The 18,719-nt window shown below is 39.6% G+C and overlaps 4 protein-coding genes across 4 annotated transcripts in view; 1 reads left to right on the top strand and 3 right to left on the bottom strand.

Moving 5' to 3' along the window:
* Positions 1 to 328: 328 nt before the first annotated feature.
* Positions 329 to 4,242, bottom strand: cldn15a (claudin 15a). The gene is made up of 5 exons (XM_080486425.1): positions 3,864 to 4,242; positions 3,452 to 3,616; positions 3,089 to 3,170; positions 2,897 to 3,004; positions 329 to 1,626 (listed from the first exon to the last, which is right to left on the bottom strand). The coding sequence occupies exons 1-5, from the start codon at positions 4,078 to 4,080 to the stop codon at positions 1,530 to 1,532; spliced, it is 669 nt and encodes a 222-aa protein (XP_080342551.1). The 5' UTR covers positions 4,081 to 4,242; the 3' UTR covers positions 329 to 1,529.
* Positions 4,243 to 9,653: 5,411 nt separating this feature from the next.
* On the bottom strand, positions 9,654 to 12,785 carry fis1 (fission, mitochondrial 1). The gene is made up of 5 exons (XM_080486426.1): positions 12,717 to 12,785; positions 12,198 to 12,330; positions 11,169 to 11,245; positions 10,501 to 10,606; positions 9,654 to 10,411 (listed from the first exon to the last, which is right to left on the bottom strand). The coding sequence occupies exons 1-5, from the start codon at positions 12,759 to 12,761 to the stop codon at positions 10,308 to 10,310; spliced, it is 465 nt and encodes a 154-aa protein (XP_080342552.1). The 5' UTR covers positions 12,762 to 12,785; the 3' UTR covers positions 9,654 to 10,307.
* A 678-nt stretch (positions 12,786 to 13,463) lies between these two features.
* Positions 13,464 to 18,232, bottom strand: LOC308123958 (cytidine deaminase; the record flags this gene model as incomplete). Its single annotated transcript, XM_080486709.1, has 5 exons — positions 13,464 to 13,712; positions 15,507 to 15,564; positions 15,644 to 15,755; positions 16,743 to 16,859; positions 18,226 to 18,232. 5 exons carry the CDS (start codon positions 18,230 to 18,232, stop codon positions 13,599 to 13,601), a joined length of 408 nt encoding a protein of 135 aa, XP_080342835.1. The 3' UTR covers positions 13,464 to 13,598.
* tm4sf5 (transmembrane 4 L six family member 5) overlaps positions 17,298 to 18,719 on the top strand; it is an 8,148-nt gene continuing 6,726 nt past the window's right edge. Inside the window, exon 1 of the mRNA XM_080486053.1 lies at positions 17,298 to 17,393. The gene's annotated coding sequence lies outside the window, so the exon portion shown is untranslated. The remainder of the gene's footprint in view (positions 17,394 to 18,719) is intronic.

Here is an 18,719-nt window from a genome sequence, read left to right as displayed (position 1 = left end):
AGGGCTCACATATTAACAGTAACATGTTTACTATTTTATATATATATATATATATATATATACATATTTATATTTGAAGGAGTTTAAAGGTAATTTGAAGGATTTTCCCATCCACTTCAAATGTTACAAATATTTTCTAAAAGTTTAGATATTTCAAAAGTTCAAAAGATATGAAGAAGTTTATATAGGTTTAGATGTTTGTTTGTTTTTTTAAGTTGAATGTTTTAAAAGTTGAATTGTTTAAATTGGTGGGGGGAAATATAGAAAAGTTAAAATAATGTAGAAAAGTCCAAATATTAAAAAAAATAAAAAAAAAGTCCAAGATAATAAAAAGCTGCACAGTTTAATGCTTGGATGGTTCACATTTGGTTAGACTGCAGGAGCAGAATCAAGTCAAGAAAATGAGTCTCAGAATCAGCATTCACACAATAACAGCCAGGGTGAAAATCACCTAACGGTAGTGTTAAAAAATACTGACCTGTCGCTTCTCTGTCAGCAGGCACTACGGCCTTGGAACAAATAGAAAAAAGCTGACACAATGTCATTTGTAAATTCCGCCACGCCCACTGTCAAAATTTGAAAACAAACTACTCACCTCCTTTTCAGTCTCTTTACAGACATTTACACAGAATTGTGTGAACGCTTGTAGAAACCGTACAATTACTTTCCGGTATTTTGTGTTCTTTTTATTTTTTGCTGGTGTCTCCTACAATTTTCATCAAATTTTGACCATTCTAATATCAAAACGTGCAACAGAGTGAATTTCTGCATAGTTTTAAGCTATTTTAAGCTAAATACGATTGTTGAATTTGCTGTTTGGTTAAAGTTCCACCATATACTCCACCAAATTCTCATAGGATATCAAACTTTTGAGTCATAACTTCAATGAAATGGCAAACGTCTGATGACAATCCACTATCATTTTAATACAAACAAGAACAACAATAAACCTATTTACTGTATTTATTTTAAAAAAAGAAGAAGAAGAAGAAGAGAAAGAAAATGTACAGTATCGCAATCCTTATCTTCAGGAATGCAAAGTCAAAAATAAAATATCAAGCATAACATGTTCTATATAAAAGAAGAGCAAAATATCATCAGAACAAACGAAAAAGTCTTCCGCGTTCCACCAACTACTGAAAAAACTGTACAAAAACACCACACTGTGATGCCCAATCATAGAAAATGCTCAAACACATGACTGAAAATCTTCCAAAATTGAGTGACTGTAAGTCGATATCTTGATAATACAATCATTGAAAATGTCCAGTATTGCTGAAGGTATATGGAGTGATGACTGTAGTAGATTTGTGCATACTTTCCACTATTGATTTATCTGACAATACACATTGATCCCGTGCTCAACACAGTGCAGTTGTGCTAGGTTATGTCCATAGATGGATAATTGATGTGACGTTCCACAGTGACAAGCGAAAAGCTCCGTCTGAAGTGTGAAAGCAAAACCGAACAGCAAGAAGGACAAGTCACCACAAATTCCCCATCCAGAGAGTTCACGTCATAGATTTTGCTCAAACGTAGGCATTTCGTCCGTAAGTGCTGGCGGCCACACTTCTGGTGGGTGCAGCTCCAGAATAAACGGTTCCTCTGGCTTGGTAGGCCAAAGGACTGCAACACAAAGAGGTTGAACACCAAGTGAGTCAGTCACACAGAGAGCATAGTCAGAAACTATTACGTTGAAAAGCAAGTAAAGGTGTAACTTTAATGATGGGTTTCATTCAATCACTGCTGACCCAAAAAACAAAAGGCATAAAGCAACAGGAAATTATGAGACTCCTAAGCGTTCTGCCCTTTCAACATGTTTCCTTTGAATGTATTTCTAAAATAAGGCCCTCGACATGATATGGGGCCCCATGTAAAGGTGTAAAGATGGTGGAGGTCCTGCATTGAAACCACAAAGTCTGACTTGTGTTTGCACTTGTCAGGAGGAAAAACACATTTTAAAAAACAAAAGAAGCATCAAATCAATTTTGATATTGTTCATTTTTTCTGTAAATCGGTTTTTGTCAATTGTGTGTATTTTTGACCCGGAAATCTATAATTGCATCTTTAAATCCTTACGTGACCACACGATGGCGCCAAAACTAGATTTATCTTTTCTATCCTTCACAGGGTAACTTTACTTAATCCACGTCCGAAGCTTTGTGAAACTCCTCCAAAAAACTTAACAAAGCGCAAAGAAAAGAAAAGAAAAGAAAGAACATATACTTAATTTAAAGATGAAGGAAAATAGTACATCTTTGTAATAAAATGTGTTGCATTGAAGTGAAAGAAATAAAATAGATAATCAGGTCAAGTACAGATACATAAATCTCCAAGTGAGAATTTAAGTGAAGTAACAAAGTATTTGCAGTTCATTACTATTCACTTCTGCACTGCTGTCCAGAAACAACCAATCTGCCTGTTACCAGCCCACAGATCACAGCACTTGGTTAGAAATCCTGAAGTGTCTTTTTGCAGCAGGAGGAGAGTTACAGGCATGATAAACTTATTAACGTGAACCTCTATGAGGCCTAAAGGTCGCAGGTCGGTAGTTCGGGGGCACAAAGTGAGAATATCCCTGATTTGAAGGTTTCGGGGGCATTTTTGTTTAAAGTTTGAATGTTTTCACATGATTTCTCTTGTCTATCGTTAGTCTGGTTTTCTCACAATAGACTGAAAAACACATTTTAAGTAAACTGGCAACTTGAAATAGCAGAAGATAAAAGCATTGACGTCTGGAGTCGATGCCACAATGAGACGCCAGAGTCCAACTAAAGACATATGTGATTGTCTTTGCAGGTTTTGATTCAGTGTTTGTCCTCAACAACACAAGACTTCTCATCCAGTGTGACCATGTGCCAAAGTTTTAGGTAACATCTGTGGGGGGTGAACTCACTATTTCTCGCTGGTGCCCATTTTGCAGGAGCAGGTGAGACAGGCTCCCCCGGCGATGGCGAGCACGGCAGAGCACCAGCCGATGTACAGCGCTTCTCCGATTTCATACCTGCGTGCGAGACGCATGAGAGCTTCAGTCGGCCAGCCAACTGCAGATTAGGACACTCGTCCCTCAGAACAAGCGGCGCCTCACCTGATGCCAGGATAGAAAGGGTCGAAGAAATCCTGCGTGATATTGAAGGCGTACCAGGACACTGCGACCATTGTGCACACACCTTGGGAGAGAAGAATGAGAATCTTGAACCATCAAGAGAAGAGCAGGCGGAGCTGCCAGGCAGTTAATCGCATGAGTTTAATGTCTTGAGGGAAACCAGGAGAAAAATTGTAAAGCGTGATCGTAATTTACAGTTACTGTATCTACCGTATTTACGAGGTCGCGATTGAGTGTGTCTCCTAGCAAAGTTTTTTTTTTATTTTCCATTTTAAAAACAACAACCTCAGATTCAAGTGATTCATCCCATTTTAAAATATTTTGTCAGCTCATGTGTTTTATTACCTTGGAGGATGAAAAGGATTCCTGCAGTGCCTGCGATCCTCCCTTTGAGAACATAGTTGTCTCCCCCTGCTTTTGAACACTGTACTCCTATCAGGGCTGCCAACAGGCCGAACGTGCCCAGAACGATCGACGTGATCATCAAGGCTCGGGAGGCTTGTATGTAACCTGGACGCAGGAGCGCAAACACACACTTGACTTTAACACTTTTTTTACATGTCTGCTTTACAAGAAAGAGAAAGGTGATGGTTTTACGAGCCCGTGCTAATGACTTGATGTTTGCCTGCAGTTGTTTTACGACAGCACAGTAGAAAGTTCAGACTTTAGCAAAGAGAAAGAAGTTCAAGTGCCCATTTGTTGAAAAAAACTTTTGTGGCTCAAACTTAAAAACGACATTGAAAAATAGTCAACGTACCACTCAGAGCGAGCAGCGATGGAAACTCCCTGCAGTTGTGCACCCCGGTTGAGTCTGTGGCACAAGACATCCATAGGTTCTCATAGATGGTGGAGGTGGTGATGACGTTCCCGTCCACGGTGGAGGTCCTCCAGTAACGGTTCGGTAGCGTGACGCCGACCATCACCCAGCCGACAAACCCCAAAATCAAAGCAACAACTTCCACGATTGGATCCATGACCCCTCCTCGGTCCGGCAGCAGGCAGGAGGAAGAAAGTCCAGAGCTCAAGATTATATTTGAAAATTTTTTTTTTATAAAAATGAAGAAGAAGTAAAAATCAATCAAAGTCGTTAAAGAGAGAGCAGCTGATGTTCCTGAGGGAGAGTGTGAGAGCGAGCGACGTATGAGAGGTGTTTTCAGCTGAACAGATATGTATAATGATTTATATGTCTCTCCTCCCCCTGACACACACACACACACACACACACACACACACACACACACACACACACACACACACGCTTCATTAACATTCCCCAAGTCGTTCCCCTTTACCTTAACTCTCCTAAGTGATTGTTTAAAACTTAACCCTGACCTCAACTGTGACCTTTGCCCGAGAACTCTCATCTCGACCCGTTAATACAAATACAAACAATGAATGTGGGGTCCTGACGTGCACACACACACACACACACACACACACGTGTTTTCATTTGCATTTTACACCCTGAAACCGAACAGGTGTTTATCAGCCTTCTCTCAGGGTTCAATGTCCACCTCGCTTAACGACTCCGCATGTCCATATTTTTGTTGCTGTTTATATAAAACATATCGGGACAATGATATTGGATTTTAGATCAAATTGTATCAAAGCAGTGACATTGAAGTCATCAACATTTTTTAACAATGTGTGCAAAGTGAGTCTAGTTTCAAAGATTTACAACTTTTACTGGAAACCTAATAATAGTTTGTGTGTGTGTGTGTGTGTGTGTGTGTGTGTGTGTGTGTGTGTGTGTGTGTGTGTGTGTGTGTGTGTGTGTGTGTGTGTGTGTGTGTGTGTGTGTGTGTGTGTGTGTGTGTGTGTATGCGTGTGCGTGTGTGTGTGTGTGTGTGTGTGTTTTGGCTGTATTTGACACATTATCTGACACATTAAAAATGTTGTGATGATAAACTGACAAGGTGATTTTAGTTCTAGCTCAAAGAAAACAGAGCTTTTCAACAATGTTGAGTGTTTTTATTCATGCAGTAAAATGTTTAATTGTAGGACTTGAAAAACTAGTTGAATGATTTTGAAGTAATCGCACTAGTTTGGCTCTATTTCCTCTTATTATTGTAAGTTTACAAAAATACAACTTATGGCCTCAGTGCAGCATTTTTAAGACAGCCACAATAAATATCTTCAAACCGATTGTCTCATACTGAGGAGGCAATAAACCCAGAGTTTGTTATTTTTTCACGATGTGAAAACTGTTCCCTGTCTGTTTTAATGTTGCGGTCTGTCTTTCTCAAGGCCATAAGACCCAAGGACACAAAGATTGACAGTCACACCTCGAATTCAGGAACGATATCAACACTCGGCTGGTTTTATTTAAAGCCAGAGCAGTTAGCCCAAGACAAAGGTCCAAAGTTACCCAGTTCATCTCGCCTGCAGTTTCTGTGTTTGTCTGTCCTCATTAATAATCCTCCTGATAGCTGCTGGGTCAGCATTGCACAAAATCCAGGGCACGCCGGGTTCACCACACTGATAATATTATGATCAATCTCGACCTGTGTTTCGCACAAAGCTGTCAGGAGGATGGAGGTGAGCAGATCTTTAAAGCAGAGAAAGGTCAAGAGAGCAGCTTCACAAACAGACACACACAATAAATGTGACTCAAGCCGTTGCTCAGCAAAGTGTTGGCAAAGGAAAGTTTGCAGTTGGGAAATTAAAGTGCAGGGAGGGATTGTAAAATGTAATTATTATTCACTTTTTGACAGTGTTTTAAAGGTGAATGTTCACTTTATCTGTCCAGAGGATATGTCAGCCTGAAGTCACATCAGTCTGTCGGAGGAAGATGCTCTTGAAGAAATAAATATATGAACTTATTACAATGGATAAATACAAAAAAAAATGAATGGGGCAAACTACAAACAAACAGACGGAAGCAGACACAGCTGATTGGCAGCTCCAGATATTTTATGTTGCCATGGTGACGATTGAGCTGGTAAACAGAGGTTTTGTGTCACTTGTCATTTTTTACTGGAGACAATGTTAGACATGCAACACACACACACACACACACACACACACACACACACACACACACACACACACACACACACACACACACACACACACACACACACACACACACACACACACACACACACACACACACACACACACACACACACACAATATGTTTGGCTTTTATGGACATCCTAAAAAGTCCATATTATATCGTGAAAGTAGGGCATTTGAGCAGAAGAGCTGATCCCAGAGGTTTTCCATGGACTCAGGTCAGGAGAAAGTGCAGTAATTGAATGGACCAGGACATTTAATAGTCTGTTGATGGATCAAACACATGTTGGGAGCTTTGCTGTAACGCTTCTTGTTAGAGAACAACAAATTGTGCAAAAACTACTGAAACACTGAGCAGGTAGACACTTATATATTGATATACAAACACTTTCTTTTTACCATCTATTCAGTAAAACAATCTCAGTAATTCAAACGGCAGTTAAAGTTAAACCCAGTCACCTGCCCTCAGTCCTCCTGCACTTCATCCACACCTAAGCTGCTCAGAGAGATGGATCTTGTCCCACCAACGCCTCGTTTTACGAGCGAGCTGTTCGCAAAGCACATATTTACAGCTCGTTTGGCTGCAGCATAGGCGAACTGATAAGTCTGCACCATTAAGAGCAAAATACCACAGTTGTTTAGTTCGTCAGCGAGAACAAAACATCCTGTGAGTTTATTGTTCTTGGACAAAAGACTCTATGACTTTCAGTTTTTACAGGAATAAAACTGTACATGGAGAAGATATGAGGAAGAAATACCCCACCGAGTAGAGCAGTAATATAATAAATTGTTACTAACAAGGTTAACATATGTAGATTTGAATGAGAATTGAGAAATTGTTCTTTTATATGTGTGTACTATATTAAATCCAATATTATATTATTTTAAATTCTTTCTGCAGTTGCACCTTCCCTTTAAGGATTCCTCCTAAGGTAACAATGAAGTACATCATAGTATATTGTATTATTGAATCATATGGTATCGCATTGCATCACAATATCTTGTACTGCATTGTATCAAAATAAGTCATATTGTATCATTTTACCATAGAATTCCACTCGGAATCAGAACGCATCATGTTGAGGTATCTTAATGTAACATAATGTAATGTAACGTATTGTATTGCCATATCACACAGTGTAGTAACATCATATCATATCTTATTATAACGGATCACATCCTAACGCACAGCATAGCTGATCGTATTGTATCACACTGCATGTACACATTGTCATTGTTCTGTTTTGTGATGAATTATTATCTTGCACCATGTCGCATTGGAGCATACTGTATCATAATATATGTTATTACAACTTTGTAACATTGTAATCTCACTGTATCACAAGAGCAAAGTGTGTCGAATCATATCGTATCACTGCGCTGTACCATGTTGATGTAGCCCGTCATAATCGTACAACATATCTCTTGTCATGTTGTGACGTAAGGTCAAAGCCCTCACGGGTAAAACACACTACTGAATGTGAAAAGAGACAGATTATTATTATTATTATTATTATTATTATTATTATTATTATTATTATTATTATTATTATTATTATCCATTAACTTCACATAAAATGCCATCAAAGAGCTCAATTTACAATCTCTCTCTGTGTGTCACTACCTGAGGTGACTGATTATAAAAGGTTGCTCTAGATTATACTATAACCTTTTTAAATTATGGCCTGATGACATGTGTACAGGGTGTTGTTTGGCCCAATACACCATGTTCCCAGTCCATTTCTTTATGGTGATTGCACATTAATATCCCTCAGCCGTGCTCTAAAGCACACAGATGCTCAATGAACATTGGCCCGATATCTCATAGTCACTGAAGCTGATCAGAGAAAGTTTAAATGAATCATTAATGCACAGAAGGGCTGACATGAGAGAATCTGAGGACAATTTAAGCATTTTATGTTTCTATTCTCCTCCTTTGTTTGGATATTTTTTTGTTTTATTCGTGGTTCCTCAGACACAATCTGAAGCTCGGTTTCTTAACCTTTCCCCACTCGATCGCCTGCTTCACACCATTGGAATCGATCGTTTTCACTGATCTGTCCCTGGGGAGTTTCGGTCCTGTCAGGTGAGTTAATGAGTAACATCCCACGAGGTTGATAACGCCACACAAGGCTGATAGCCTCCATAAGCCTTCCTGTCGTAAAACGATGCCGGCGACTTGAATCTCTCCACAGAGGTCAAGACGGCGTGAACTAGGCCATGCACGTTTCTTTTCTTCTTTTTTTTTTCTCTTCCTCTTCTTCCTTCAGCCTGATCTTAATGTTCACATGATTATAGAGAACAACCTGTCTGCCAATTTAATAGTTAATAAGTAACAGTGGTAAGAATACGCTGGCACTGTGGACTTTGCCTTATCAATAAAATATACTTATGAAAATGAATGATTAAGGTGTGAGCCGCACGTGTATATGAATGGAAAGCAACAGTTTTCTAGTTTAAGCTCTTTCTCAACTGGTAAAAGCAAAGAGGCTTTTCAGAACATCCGCTTATCAGCAGAGGAAATTTTCCCCTTTAGACATATTGCCTTGAAATCACTAAGTGTTTGATGCTAAAGTGTGTTTTAAACTCAGATAACGGCTGTAAATAAGAGCTATTTGTCCTGTTGTTGAAGTGAATTAATTAAATCAAAGGATACAATGCTGGATTATATACGTTTTATTATATATGTCTATATATATTATGTTTTATTAACAGAAGCATGACTTGTTAACATCAATGCAATAACTCATACAGTTCTCTATATTAACTGCCATCATTTTACATTTGTATGATGAAGTGAGAAGCAGTCTGTTGTTATGATATGCAGAACAGCATTAAAAAGCCTTTCCATTTAAAATACAAGCATAAGTACAGAGGAATTTGTATTTGTACTCTATATTGTTCTCCTTTATCGCTTAGTTTGCAGCATTGGAGGGTGAAGCCCAGACATCCTCGTCTCTTGGATCTCTCACCGCGCCCAGACTAGTGAAGATATGGCCTCTCCAGCGGGTCGTAGACTGACCCCCGGGCCTCCTCCCTGCTGAACCTGCCCAGTCGACCTCCGACCCCTGAAGCTGACTGAACCACCTAAAATGAGTTTTCTCAATGTGAAGAATATGTATGAATGTTTGTTTCAGTGAGAAGAATCCACGTTCAGATGAGTAGTTTAAATTGAAGGGATTTCTATAAAGACAGGATTTAGATTTACAGTATTCATACAAAATAAATAGGTTTTATATTGATCAACAGAGAAGTAATAAGGTTTTTAATTAGATAATTGTGAGAATGAGATTTCCAATGTAAAGTAAGACACCAAACCATTCATGCTTCATCATTGCAGTAAATATGTAACTTGTTAATGTGTAACTTCAGATCTAATTAGATGTGATTCATTACTGATTATCAGCTGGGTGTTGCACCAAACTATTTCTTCATCCAGCTTTCAAGACCAGCCTTAATAAACACACACACCTGTGTGTGGTGGAGCATGTGTTCACAGCTTGATAATAACGTCCTACCAATCTCATCGAACGTTATTTCTTTTCCTTTATTTAACAAGAATGAAAGAAGAGCTCATCAAATATAGCAGAGGTGAATGTTGGCGATGCATCAAAATGTTAAATTTCAATAGCACTCTTCCAAGTTGCATTTATGAGCGATTAGGGGGAGAAAAAAAACAACAAACATGCGCTCCGAAAACGAATGAAAACATCTCATCATTCTTACAAACTTCTACTAGATGAATGGCAGAACTAACAGACGACTCTGCTCCTCTCCTCGTCACGTCTCCACTTTCTTTGACAATTCAACGACGACGACACACAAATAGAACCACGACTCGGCTTAACAGAAAGATACTTTGGAGAAAATATAAATACGAATAAAGTCAGGCAAAAGTGTCAACAATTTTGTAAATCTGAGCCACACCTTGTCTGTTCGGGTTAATTGAGAAAGTAATGAGGAAGTGTCAGGCTGCGGTGTATGAAAAGAGAGCAGAAGAATCAAAGTAGTGCCTCTCAACCCTGTTAAAGTGTGAAAACATGTTATTCACTGGCGTCGTTTCAAACTGGAGTTGCAGTAAATGTTCAGCTGTAAGCCGCCATCACACATCCTTTAAACTTGCGTGAAACAAAAAAGCCTTTACTAGTCTTTTAATGCAGGTCCAGCAAAAATCACATCCAGGTTAGGATTTGGCGGCTCCCTTTGACACGGCCAGGCCGATGAGGCCCGCCAAGCCCGCCACTCCGAGGCCGATTCCCCCGACGATGGCCATGCCGACCAAGCCATCTGCACAGCAAAAGGCCAGGGGAGAGAGAATTAAATCACTCAAGCGAACCAGAAAAGATTCCCCTTGCTCGCTCGTTCGTCATCCTCACCTTTCTTTAGAGCCTTGTCGATGAGCGTGTGCAGCTCCAGAGCCTGCTTGTTAGTCGGCTCGTTCTTTAGAAGAGTACGGATGTACTTCAGCGCTTTCTCATATTCCTGGTGAAGAAGAAAAAAAAAGAAGAACTGTATTTTTGTACTTTGAGAGAGAGATCAATCAGCACAGATTGTTTGTATTGAATGGAGTGTGTTTTAATGAGATAAGACTTAAGAAGGAGATCATCTTGACCTCCAGACATGAAAAAAACTGATTAGATTGCTGAGGAGAGAGGGCAGCGGCAGGCCCGGGACTGCACCAGAACACATTCGAGAAGAGTCTTGATGGAAAATTAAATAAATTAGATTTTGGGGAAACAGCTGAAAAGTCAGCAATAGTTTTAAATTGAACCAATCAGACAGCTCTGTGTTTAAATATCTACATATCAGGACACATCCCCAGTAGGAGGAGCCTGAAGTCAGAGATTTTAAAAAAATACAGCCGCCTTCTGCTTTTTCAGACTTTGTCCTTTGTTAACTGAAGAATAAAAGTAGTGTGACACACAGACGAGTCCTTGTTTGCTTTTCTCTCATTGTTTCGCTGCTACAAACAGAGATGGATCGTTCAAAAAAAACAAACAAAGGTTATGAGAAACGAGAGAAAATCTTTAAAAATGTCACTCACTTTCAGTCTGTAGTTGGCCACTGCAAGGTAGAACAAATAGTCCCGGGAGTCGTCTTTTGATGACTTCTGAACAAGTTCTGCAAAGGGGAAACGTTTTCATCAGCTTTTATTATGAAATCTGAAAATATGCACGCTCAAATGATCCGAAAGTCTTCACAATGGAAATGGGAGTGTGGCGTCAGAAAGCATCTACAAGTTGTAAACTGAAGCTTTGGAGTACTTAGCTTTTTTCTCTGTCATTTTGTACTAGCAGTAATAGCAGCCTAAACTAGAATAAATGAGAGAGTGAAATAACATGCTAATTTTTGCTATATTGTTTATACATGTGCTGTGTTTGTAAAGTGATTACTTCCTTATATTTGGTCATTGACAAAGACATGATAACTTTTTGATTTTTGTTCACTGAGCCATGGCCTGCACAGGAAGAAACAAAAATAAATCACAATGGAATCTGAAGCATCTGTTTCTTGAACTCAAGGCTAAATTGATCATTGTTTTCATGACACTCCCCTCTGGTGGTTCGTCACTCTTTTTTGTCGTCAGTTATATAAAGAAAAACGTTTGGGGGGAAAAAGGATGTTTGATAGGTACTAGGAAGAAAAGTTACTTTAGGGGAATGTGTATATTATTTAGTATCGGCAGTTATTGTACATGAATATAAACACATGAAAGAATATCTGCAAAAAGTTATTGTTCGGGTGAAACATATACGCTTTGACTTTAGTATCAAACACTTAATTTTAGTTGTTTTTGTGCAGTTTTGTAACTGTGGGTTCACAAGTCAATAGACAAGCGTTACAAAATAGCCTCAAGATCATGGTTTAAGGAGGAAACTGGAGGATCTGGAGGAAATCCATGCATGCACAGGAAACATGGAAACTTTACTCCAAACCCAGTGAAAGTGCGGCCTGATTCAATCATTCACTCAAGTGTTTTTTTTTTTTTAAATCAGGCCTGAGACACACGTCATGATTCCAATCTGACTGTAATTAGACAAGACTGGTGTCAGGACAAGTTGCATGAACTCACCATCCAGAAGCACAATCCCCTTCTTGATGTCCTGGGAGTATTTACTCCTGATCAGACACCAGGCATATTCGAACTTGGTTTCCTTGGAGACATCTCCCTTCGCCTGCTCACTCTTGTACTTCTTCTCAAATTTCTACCACAAACACAGTTTGGAAATCACTGGAATGAGTTCCATCGACACACAAGAGACAGAGAATCGCAGAGCAGCTCCGCTAATAATAAACTGTGTGACATGTCGCGCTGCCTAGTGGAGTTAGTCTCGTTTAAACGGGGAACTTAACAGCTGCTAAAAGCTCTAATGTGAGTCGCATGTCGTCAATTATTTGAAAATTTGTAAAACGCAACTAGCAGATTACAACCTTTAGCATTAGCTGACGACACGAACAGACGCGTCTCTTTTCACCTTCCGCTCCGCTTTTAGCGACAGTCAAAGTGCTCTAACAACACGCTCACGTGTTTGTCAATCCTTAACGCGTCTATTTTAAATACGAAAAGAGGTCCAGTAAAAGAAAAACTTACTAAAAGATCTTCAGGAGCTACCACATCACTCAGTACAGCCTCCATGTTTCCGGAAACGGACTTTGGACACGCCCACTCAATCACATGACATGCACTCCACATGACGTAGCACCTCGAATCTTCTGGTCACTTTAGCAACAAAACCGACACGACATCTCATGGGGAGAGGAGTTATTGAGCAAGCAGGGAGTTTTGTTCACATGTGAAGAATCACTTGGTGGAGAGGATCGAGACTGGAGAGTTTGGAGCTTCTTCCTCTGCCTTTTTAACGCCAAAAGAGACTTGATGCCCACAAACCTGCAAAACCTGTCTGTTCCATGATTCTCTAAAATAATACAAATCGATTAGAGCCATGTTCCAAAAGATCACACCTTTACCCTGTGTTGTGTCATATTGGAATATATTTGCAGATGATTTACCAAAGAAAGAGGTTGGGCTCCTCCCGAATAGGCATTTGGTTAAAGTCAAAGAAGCAACTTTTAAACGTATCCCTAAAGTCTATCACGCTTAAACTTATATAAAAGACGAAGGATACATTTCAAGATACATTATCAAGCCCGAGGCTTGACTCTTTAAATCTTTGTTTTCAAACCTACCTATCAAAACATCAAGCGACATGAAAAGAGGAAATTCAGAAACTTCATCATAAATGTTGCACAATTTAATAAAGGCTTCAGCGGCAATTAAACTACAGACCACATCGAGCTGATGAGGAAAATCCCAGTGATGGCGAATGAGACAACTGTTCGTAAAGAAGTTTTATTGTTTTATGACAAATCAAGTCAACAAACAAATCAACAGATATAGTGGATTGGACAAAGTGCATTTTTCATGCTTTGTTACTGAAACTTAAAGGCATGACAGGGTGCCGCAGAGCCATCATTAGTTCTTTCCCAGGTGAGCTGGGGAAAAGGCGAAAGGCAAGAGTTCACTGAGGCTGGTTTCTTTGTAGGAGCCATCTGGTTTAGTCAAATATACGATCCAGTCCGTTCCAAACTGTCAAGAAAGACAGAGAAAGATAGTTATGCATAACAAAATCTGAAAATATACCTCAGAGTGGTTCAGACACTTTTAACACTATAATATTGTCTGTATTACTTTATCTAAACTGTTGTCAGCTCAGTCCTATTTTGATGGATTAACATAAATATATATTTGTTTTACTTTGGATGACTTAAGTTCTAAAACTGTTTCTTTTGTGTGTTTTTTTTAAAGTAAAGATTCACAGTAGTGTTTCTGTTGTGTATTACCTGGGGAGGACAATATGCATGGAAACGAAAGAGTAAAGAGTCAGTGGCCTGGTTAGGATATACAGTGCATACAGAAAGTCTTAACAGGGCTCCACTTTTTCCACATTTAGTTATTTTACAGCCTCATTCCAGAATGAACTGGTTTTCTTTGATTTGTTTCTACAGCTTCATTGGAGTCCACCTGTGGTGAATTCAGATGATTGGACATGATTTGAAAAGGCACACACAGTGAATTCATGTCAGAGCACAAGCCAAGTAGAAGGTCAAAGGTTTTGTCTGGAAGACCTCCGAGACGGGATGTCTGGGGACGCTTTGAAGGATCCAATGAGCACTGTGGCCTCCATCATCTGGAAATGGAAGAAGAGAAAGAGAGGAGAAACGTCCAGAAGGACAACCATCTCTGTGACAATCCACCAATCAGGCCTGTAAGAGGGAGTGACCAGACTGAAGACACTCCTGAGTAAAAGGCAGATGGCAGCCGGTGACGAAATGCCCCTGAAGGACTCTCAGACCAGCAGAAATGAAATTCCCTTGTCTAATGACACAAAGATTGAACTCTTTGGTGTGAATGCCAGGAGACATGTTTGGAGGAAACCAGGCACCGCTCATCTCCGGGCGACCGGCCTGGAGCACACAGCCAAGATATCAGAGGGGCGGCTCCAGCATGGCTCGAGTGGCCGAGCCAGAGCACAGGTTTTAATCTGACTGAACATCTCTGGAGAGATCTGAAACGGGCTCTGCACCAACACCTCCAATCCAACCGAGAGGTGCTGCAATGAGGAATGGATCACATGGATCAAAGAGAGGTGTGCCAAGCTTGTGACGTCTTATTCAAAAAGATTTGAAGCTGTAATTTCTGCCAAAGGTGCATCAACAAAGGACTGAGCAAAGGATGTGAATACTTATGTACATGGGGTTTCCTCCTTGTTTACCTTTAATGAATTTGCAAACATTGAAAAAAAAAATAATCACTGTCATTGTTGGATGTTGTGTGTAGAACTTTGAGGGGGAAAATGTATTTACACCATTTTTAAAATAGGACTATAACATAAACTGTGAAAAAATGTGAAGCGCTGTGAATTCTTTCCAGAATACGCTGTATTATGCTGAGGTTGAATTAGAAACTATTGTGTGCCAGGAGGGAGGAGGGCATTTTGACTGACTTCTGATTATTAATTATTCAATACTCTCAAGTATAGACACACACAGATTGTTCAGCTAAACCTTCTTTCAATATGTTTGTTTACTTATTTCAGAACTGCTCCTTTTTCAGGAGCTTACATCTTTTTATTTTCTTTGTATCTATATTTCTACAATTACCATTGTGTTTGAACAAGTGAGTAAAACACTGCAGCAGTGTTTATTTGGAAAGTGACCTGGTGGATTTAAACTAGAAAATGGGTCAATTTTAAATCGATTTTAAACTTTAATTCTTCTTATAACATAATTTAACATTTTAAATAATGTCTCAAACAAACTATAATTAGATTTCAATCCATAGATATTGTCCGTATTGTGAGACCTTAGGGGAATGCTTCACCTCCATCAGAACCTGTCGGCAGGCTCCACATGGCCCAACAAACCGGTCTTTGATGTCACTACACAAAGGAGGGGAAAGGATGAATATATATCCGAATATATTGCACTCGTGGAGTCTATTCGCACGGATTGTCCTACCATGTCACAGCGATGGCAGTAAACTGTCTGTGTCCTTCCACTACGGCTCTCTGGATAGCTGTTCGCTCTGCACACACTGTCAGGCCATAGGAAGCGTTCTCCACGTTACAGCCTGAAGACACACAAACACAGCAACATCAGGAGGATACCAAGAAACAGGCAGAATCTCTAGGGAAAAAAAACATACTGAAGATGAGTTGGAGGGGTTGGATTTATTGTTTTTATCTCAAACCTCCTCTCTGTAAAAACGTGATCCAAAATTAAGTCAGATGCAAGATAAGATAAAAATGAGATAAGGAACTTTATTGATATATTACAGCAGTGAGAGGGCAAACTGACATGAAATCACGCATGACAAACAATATAATTTACTATGTGCACGGTCAAAGCATCAGTGAAAAGCACAAATATAAAGTTTCACAAACATTGACATTCGTCTTTAGGGAGGGAGAGGTGGTGAAACCGAGGCTGATTAATGAGTAATGCGCACAGGAACATATTGAGCAAAACCTGGACCCCTTAAAATTGTAAATTGACATATTCTAAGGTGAATCATTAATAATGGGGACGTTTAACGTTTCATAGATGCAATTACTTTCACTTTCAATGATTAACAGTGCAAAGCGTTTTAATTATTTTTTCCATTCTGCATAGTGAGTAGCTGATGAATTAGTGGCAAAAATAATGAAGCGCTTCAAAGAAACACAAACTATTACATTCTGGTGGAAGTGAAACAGAAGCACAAAGCAACAAACGTTAAAGTTGAAGAGTTTCAATCAATCAATCAATCAATCAATCAATACTTTTATAGCACTTTTCAGAATGCAACTGTGTTTTGCAGGTAAGGGACATGGCAAAAGATCATTGCGCGCACACACACGAAATTTGAAGACCCTTGGTGTTGAAAAATAGATAGATAGATAGACAGATAGATAGATAGATAGATAGATAGATAGATAGATAGATAGATAGATAGATAGATAGATAGATAGATAGATAGATAGATAGATAGATAGATAGATAGATAGCGTTAAATAATTAACGAATGAGAAACAATCAAACGTCATTCGTCCACGTTGGACACTCTGGTTATCATTACCTGTGACTATGGCGCCCTCTGCTGTCAGGATGGCCGCACCGACGGGGAAGCGGCTGTATGGACAGTAAGCCATGTCCCGGGCCTGCAGGCACTTTGAAACGAGCTCTTTCACTTTATCTGCACAAAACAAACCTCCATGACTGGCGTGTTTGTTTCTTCGAGATTGAAGACAAACAACTTCTCCTTTTTGAGTATTTATTAGCATCAGATTTGAGCCATTTCTGTTCAGAAAATCACAAGTCTGCAACCACCATCCCAGAAATGGACGATGAGCTGTTGTGTTTAACAGGTTTTATAAGGGGGCCACAGTGAAGCAGAAAGTCAGATTTGAAATATTAGCCGGGACTTTCTGTGTGGAGTTTGCATTTTCCCCACGTACAAATTGCCCCAAGGTGATGAACTGGTGTATCCTGCCCTCGCCCATTCTGAGCTGGGATTGGCGCCAGTGCCCCACGACTCCGCACAGGGTTAAACAGTATAGAAGATAGACGAGGGTTGGTCAACTCAATGGGGATCTGGTCAATGTCCATCCTCCCTCTCTCTCTCTTCAGTTCCAAACATTTCTTCTTCTCCAGTTGCATGGGTTTTTGTCCTGGAAAGTTCCTCCCTCCTCAGCTTTTCTCCTTTCCCTTCTTGGCTCATCTCATATAGGTCAGTCCCTTCACTCATTATATGTGTGTGTCTATCTCCTCCCTCCTTGTATGTAACTCCTGACTTCATCTGTGTATATATGTTCTGTGTGTGTGTGTGTGTGTGTGTGTGTGTGTGTGTGTGTGTGTGTGTGTGTGTGTGTGTGTGTGTGTGTGTGTGTGTGTGTGTGTGTGTGTGTGTGTGTGTGTGTGTGTGTGTGTGTGTCTTCTGACACCTTGCAGCTGCACACAACAGCCTTCATTCTGGCTGTGTAATGGTCTTTGAGTGCTGGACACCTGCTGGACGAGATGGACTATCCTGCAATATTTGTGCCCGTGCGCTTTTAATTGTTGCGATACCGTTGATGAATAATATGAGTGATCCACATGTTAACGTTCCCTTCATGATGCAGTACATGATTCATATACGTGATCAAATTAAATATCCCTCATTAGGAAGGAGACGTACAATATATATGGTCAAACTGGATGCCTTCTAATAGTGAGGCAGATGAATAGTGTGTGCAATCACATTAAATGTTCAGTAGTCCTTCTTTGTCCAGTAGATTACAGTAATATATATTAAGCAAGCTAAATGGGCCTTCCTCTAGGCCTGGCTGTTCTGACCACATGCATTAGTTCTTTGTGCCACAGGACTAATGCTTCCTTCCCTCACCCATTGGCCTCACAACTCTTTTCATATTACACGGAGCTGAAAAATATACTCAAACAGGACTCACTAGAAAAGCTGTGTTACTGTTTACAGGACGGCAGATTGCGTGCATTTAGATTTAAAATCAATCCATGGAAAAGAAGCAGTTGAAAATGAGCGTGGCACCGAGGGCCGGACTCACCTGTCATCGCAGATGAAGACTGACTGCAGGTCTTTTTGGTGGTAGACACTTCTGGGCTCTGTCACCTTTAGCCACTTTGTTTGCTGACGAGAGACATTGTTTACCCTCTACGCCATTGGCTGGAGGCTCAGCGTCAGCAGCCAGTTTGGGACAGACAGATAGATAGATAGATAGATAGATAGATAGATAGATAGATAGATAGATAGATAGATAGATAGATAGATAGATAGATAGATAGATAGATAGATAGATAGATAGATAGATAGATAGATAGATAGATAGATAGATAGATAGATAGATAGATAGATAGATAGATAGATAGATAGATAGATAGATAGATAGAAGATAGATAGATAGATAGATAGATAGATAGATAGATAGATAGATAGATAGATAGATAGATAGATAGATAGATAGATAGATAGATAGATAGATAGATAGATAGATAGATAGATAGATAGATAGACAGATAGATATTATTATCATAAAATGTA

The sequence above is a fragment of the Lipophrys pholis genome, assembly GCF_963383615.2.
Source record: "Lipophrys pholis genome assembly, chromosome: 18".
NCBI classification, from domain to species: domain Eukaryota; kingdom Metazoa; phylum Chordata; class Actinopteri; order Blenniiformes; family Blenniidae; genus Lipophrys; species Lipophrys pholis.
This window is presented reverse-complemented; position numbering and strand designations above follow the sequence as displayed.

Coding starts and splice junctions, on each gene's coding strand:
- cldn15a (XM_080486425.1), bottom strand. CDS start 4,080: ATGGATCCAATCGTGGAAGTTGTTGCTTTGATTTTGGGGTTTGTCGGC. Junction 3,617..3,863: donor ATCGCTGCTCGCTCTGAGTG/GTACGTTGACTA, acceptor TCCTGCGTCCAG/GTTACATACAAGCCTCCCGA. Junction 3,005..3,088: donor CCTTTCTATCCTGGCATCAG/GTGAGGCGCCGC, acceptor TCTCGCACGCAG/GTATGAAATCGGAGAAGCGC.
- fis1 (XM_080486426.1), bottom strand. CDS start 12,761: ATGGAGGCTGTACTGAGTGATGTGGTAGCTCCTGAAGATCTTTTA. Junction 12,331..12,716: donor TAGCTCCTGAAGATCTTTTA/GTAAGTTTTTCT, acceptor TGTTTGTGGTAG/AAATTTGAGAAGAAGTACAA. Junction 10,412..10,500: donor CGACAAGGCTCTAAAGAAAG/GTGAGGATGACG, acceptor TTTGCTGTGCAG/ATGGCTTGGTCGGCATGGCC.